The sequence below is a fragment of the Chanodichthys erythropterus genome, chromosome 10 (genome assembly GCF_024489055.1).
Source record: "Chanodichthys erythropterus isolate Z2021 chromosome 10, ASM2448905v1, whole genome shotgun sequence".
NCBI lineage: Eukaryota > Metazoa > Chordata > Actinopteri > Cypriniformes > Xenocyprididae > Chanodichthys > Chanodichthys erythropterus.
In genome coordinates this window covers 48,877,821-48,883,075 of record NC_090230.1, presented here as the reverse complement: position 1 = coordinate 48,883,075, position 5,255 = coordinate 48,877,821, and the positions used below count along the sequence as shown (strand labels likewise).

The 5,255-nt window shown below is 36.7% G+C and overlaps 1 protein-coding gene across 1 annotated transcript; it reads left to right on the top strand.

Moving 5' to 3' along the window:
• The first annotated feature begins 508 nt into the window (after nucleotides 1-508).
• Nucleotides 509-1,897, top strand: LOC137029711 (serine/threonine-protein kinase pim-2-like). The gene is made up of 5 exons (XM_067399368.1): nucleotides 509-550; nucleotides 726-1,104; nucleotides 1,214-1,390; nucleotides 1,523-1,611; nucleotides 1,775-1,897. Exons 1-5 carry the CDS (start codon nucleotides 524-526, stop codon nucleotides 1,784-1,786), a joined length of 684 nt encoding a protein of 227 aa, XP_067255469.1. The 5' UTR covers nucleotides 509-523; the 3' UTR covers nucleotides 1,787-1,897.
• The last annotated feature ends 3,358 nt before the right edge of the window (nucleotides 1,898-5,255 follow it).

Below are 5,255 nucleotides of genomic sequence, written 5' to 3'. Positions count from 1 at the left end.
ATTTATTAATCTATGTCAATGGTAATTTCAACATTTACTAATACATTATTAAAATCTTGTTAACATTAAATAATGCACTGTGAACTAACGTGAACAAACAATGAACAACTGTATTTTCATTAACTAACATTAACTAAGATTAGTAATGACAGTAACAAATGTATTGCTCATGGATAGTTCATGTTAGCTAATACATTAATTAATGTTTAACCAATGAATCTTATTCTAAAGTGTTACCATATAAAAAATATATAACTACTTACTACACTAACTACAATTGTTTATCTTTTAATAGCCCACATTTGCAGCCATTATAAAGTTGGCAACAAGCTGGGCGAAGGAGGATTTGGCTCTGTGTATGCAGGGACTCGATGCAAGGATGGACTTGAGGTTCCTTTTTTTTTTTTTTTGCTTACAAAACTTGACATATCAGATCATAACATATGACATTTGTGCACATGGCACATGCTAATTGTTAATTCTTTATTTTGTTGATCAGGTGGCTGTGAAATATTCAGTGAAGATGCCAGACATGCCATATATCAAAGTGGTGAGTAGCCTGCGTTGTGTTAGTGTTTTTCAGTCACTGTTTTCAATTTATACTGTAACGTCTTATATTCATACTACAAATAATTTTTTTTTAGTTGCCAAATTGTTTGATTTGTGGACTAAGATTTTATTTGGAAAACCACTTCCATTTAACTGTCATATTTTGCTTCTTTTAGCCTGGTCATCCCAAACGCCTCCCCTTGGAGATCGGCCTGATGTTGATGGCCAATAAGGGCCCCAGCGTTCCTCAGATAATTCAACTGCTGGACTGGCAGGACGACGCAGACCACTGCATCTTGGTCATGGAGCGGCCCTTGCCTTGCATGGACATGTTTAGTTTCATGGAGCTCCAAGGAGGAAGCCTCAATGAGGGGATAACACGACATATTATGCGGCAGGTCATTCACGCCGCTAACGTTTGCTGTAAGCGCGGTGTCTTCCATCGGGACATCAAACCGGAGAACCTGCTGGTGAACCAGGACACCATGGAGGTTAAGTTGATTGACTTTGGGTGCGGTGCGCTCATGAAGAAATCTGCCTTCAAAGTCTTCAGTGGTATGTGTTATGGACTGCTCTGTTATTATAGCTCACAGAAACTCATCTTATATATAGTCAAAGTGCTATTGAAATGTATTAAACATTCGATGATATCTTTTTCCACCAGGCACAGAAGGTTACTGTCCACCAGAGGTCGAATACAACGGCAAGTACCATGCAAAGCCAACGACAGTGTGGTCACTTGGGGTCCTACTGTTCATAATGGTGTGCGGAGGTTATCCCACAGCGGACGACCTGTTCATGATCTATGCCAACATCTGGACCAGTCCTGGTCTGTCACAAGGTGAGATCTTCATCAATGAACAAAGAAGGACAATTTGAATTCTAAATCATACAAAAAAGACCAATAGCTTCAAAGAGAGCAGGTGTAAAGTATAAGCTAATAATCTGACATATCTCTTGTATTTTTGCACAGAATGCTGCGATATGATTTGCACATGTCTGCACCCTCAACCACAGAAGAGACTCGTTCTGGAGAAGATGCATCTTCATGACTGGTTAAAGGTACTGAGTCTAGGACTAGATAAATGTTTTTTTTTGTTGTTTGTTTTTTTTTTTCATTTTGTTGTTTTAGTTTTAGTTTGATCATCAGTCATATAATTATCATAGGGTTAAGTCAAAGGGTAAGTCAAATTTGATATAACACTGATTTATGTTTTTGTTTTAGGTCATGGAGTAAGACATGCAGAACATCAGCAAACAACTCCTGTCACGCTATCCTGTTGTTCTGTCTTCAGTCAGCTTTGTGTCTGGCAGGCTGACATGAATGGCGTTTACATCCTTCCACTTGGGCCATAGAGTCTTGCAGGGCCTGCAAATCCTGTGAGTGTCTGGAGCCTTGAGTTGATGCAGCAATATTTGCATCCAGCAACATTGCTTGTTTTGGGATCTGTAAACAATAGTTGTTATTTGTATTATATATATATATATATATATATATATATAACTCAAGAGGTGCTCTTTCGACTGACACTAGAGACTGTGGTCTTTTGCCTCCTTGTTAGAGTGACCACCTCCCATGCGGACGGGCTTGGAGCGGGCAGGTGCGAACTAGCGGGGCAGCCAAGAGCAGCCAGCAGCGAAGTCCCCCGTTCCCTGCTCCTCCCCATCATGGTGGATGGCAGCAGGCTCTGGCCCATGGCGAACAACGGCCACTCTTCTGCTCCCTTTTCGGATGGCAGCCACCCCACTTCGACCCAGGAACACGGCAGCGAGCTCTCCGTCCTACCTGTTGTATCATTGCTCCAGCTACACTGCCTCGGGCAGCCACTCGTGGTTTTCACTCTTCTGTGCTGCCTGACCTCCTCAGCACTGCAATCACTCTCAGCAGCGAGGGCTGTCCGACAGCATGTCCCTCCTTCCTCCCAGTTTTCGGCACCAATGTAACGCAGTTTGTTTATACGGGAAGAAGGAGGCGGGAACCGGCGAATGTGAGAGATACGAGACCGGTGCAGTGCGCAGGTGGCGCTCCATAGCAATCACGCCACCAGCCTCGCTCCGTTCTCTCATGGCTCTCGCCCCACCCTGCTTGTCACTGTATATATATATAAAAAATTGTAAAACATTTTTGCTTTTATTGTTAATATTTATGTACAATAAATATGTATTTTTATTGCACTGTTAGAGTTTCATAGTACTTTGCCCTGACATAGATGCCTTTGAGGCTCTTATAGAAGTTATTTCTGTTTCTTCTGAACCCACTACAGTCCCAGAGCTCCCTTTCATGAACTCGGGTCAAAAATCTACTGTCATCTACTGTCTTTCACACATTAGAATGAATACAATTAATGAACAGAGCTGAGATATTTAAAAACTATATAAAATATATAAAAGCAATCACTCCCTCTTAGTGTTAGATTAAAAGAAGTTTGATTAAAAATCCCTTGCCGTTGTTTACTGTCGTAAGATATTGATCATAATATATTTGGTATATATGTGTGGACATTCAACATTTAAATTCAGATTAATCGCATGTCATAGGAAGACAAAGTCATCTGAAATTAATAAGTTTGAAAAAGTGAAAATTTTTCAGATAATTAGAATGGCATATAATTTTTTTATAGAAAAACATAAAAATGAGTGTTGTTGATGTGACTTGGTGTGCAACCTCAAAATGTCCTGTGTTCTATGTATTAACATTTTCAGCTGGTTAAACTTAGAAATGAAAGTTCACCTGCTGCCTTAAAATGTGAGTTAACTCAACTTGAAGATAACCTTTGTTTCAACTCAAAAATAGTCAAGACAACACATTACTTTAAGTTAAAAAATTAAATTTAAAGTAATGCATTGTCTTGACTATTTGTAAGTTGAAACAAAGGTTATCTTCAAGTTGAGTTAACTCACATTTTTAAGGCAGCAGGTGAACATTCGTTTCTAAGTTTAACCAGCTGAAAATGTTTTACAGACATATAGTAATAGTTAGTGTGTTAATAAATGCTTTATTAATACATATTCCTACTGTAATTCATGATTAAAGGTAGTTATAAAACATTTAGAAGTGGTCAGTTAACTTTTTGTGAGCTCATCTAAAGGACTGTTTATGCTTTGTAAAGCTTTACAAAGGAGATTTAAAGGCTCAGCGATCTTCTGCACTGCTGTTCTCTAATGTTTTAAAGTTAGTACTGAGGTAGTTTTGACACTGTTAAATATTTTATTAGATTATTATTGTTTTATAAAAACATTATTTGTTGTATTTTGGCACTCCTGTAAACCAGAGTAGACAAATTAATATTCAGCAATGTTTACAATTTACAGAAATGTATTTTTATATCAGATTGCATAGGCTTAGTTTCATCTTACTGCACAGTTATGTTTTCTGGAGGAGTACAGGAATTTTTATTTTCTGTGAAATTGCAGAGATTTATTTTTATTTTTTATAAAGTTACCCGTTGTAAAGTTTCATTTTTTTCCCCTTTAAATAAATATTTCTATGCTCTGTATCCTTTAAATATAATTTAATAAAAGCTTTATGAGGCATAAATTTGTTTAGTTGAGTTAAAGGATTAATTCACTTTCAAATGAAAATTTCCTGATAATTTACTCACCCCCATGTCATCCAAGATGTTCATGTCTTTCTTTCTTCAATCGAAAAGAAATTAAGGTTTTTGATGAAAACATTCCAGGATTTTTCTCCTTATAGTGAACTTCAATGGAGCCCAAACAGTTGAAGGTCAAAATTACAGTTTCATTGCAGCTTCAAAGCATTCTATACAATCCCAGACGAGGAATAAGGGTCTTATCTAGAGAAGATGAGAGCTAATTCAAGATGAGCATTTATGGTTAAAACATATAATTTTTTTTTTTTTTTTTTACAAAATGAGCAAAGTTTTCTCTAGATAAGACCCTTATTTCTCATCTGGGATTGCTGTTAACTGTAATTTTGACCTTCAACCATTTGGGCTCCATTGAAGTCCATTATATTGAGAAAAATCCTGGAATGTTTTCATCAAAAACCTTAATTTCTTTTCGACTGAAGAAAGAAAGACAGGAACATCTTGGATGACATGGGGGTGAGTAAATTATCAGGAAATTTTAATTAGAAAGTGAACTAATCCTTTAACTCACCATTTTAAGGCAGCAGATGAACTTTCATTTCTAAGTTTAACAATGAGCTGAAAATTTTCTTACAGCATATATGTGTGTGAATGTTAGAGTTAAGTGTTTAGTCTAGTTAATAAAGTCTTGTTCATGTCCCACGTAAAGTTGTCCGTGTTTCATGCTTATAGACTGGAGTCCCTAATCATGCTGATCCTGACTACATGCTCTGAGTAGTACTGTACAATAAGATTATTTTCCATAACCTGGAAATGAACATTTCTTAGAATTAATAAACAATGAGTTTTCATTGGCAAAACAGGTTGATTGTAATATTAATTTTATTACATTAAGTTAATGTTATTAACTGATCCAAATTTTTATAATTAATTATAACTAGTTATTATTATCATATTTATTTTGAGCTAATTTGCTACATTAGGATTCTAAAGTTATGACCCAAAATGCAAATCACCTTATTATAGTGCCACCTAATGTCAGACTGGTGTGTGGCTGTGCGCCACATCAAGAGTATAGCGTGAACGACTGGGACCATCCTACTAAGTTTGGGGTCTCTACGATTTACAATTTATCTCTGATGCCCACACACTTTT

Coding starts and splice junctions, on each gene's coding strand:
- LOC137029711 (XM_067399368.1), top strand. CDS start 524: ATGCCAGACATGCCATATATCAAAGTG. Junction 1,105..1,213: donor TGCCTTCAAAGTCTTCAGTG/GTATGTGTTATG, acceptor TTTTTCCACCAG/GCACAGAAGGTTACTGTCCA. Junction 1,391..1,522: donor CAGTCCTGGTCTGTCACAAG/GTGAGATCTTCA, acceptor ATTTTTGCACAG/AATGCTGCGATATGATTTGC.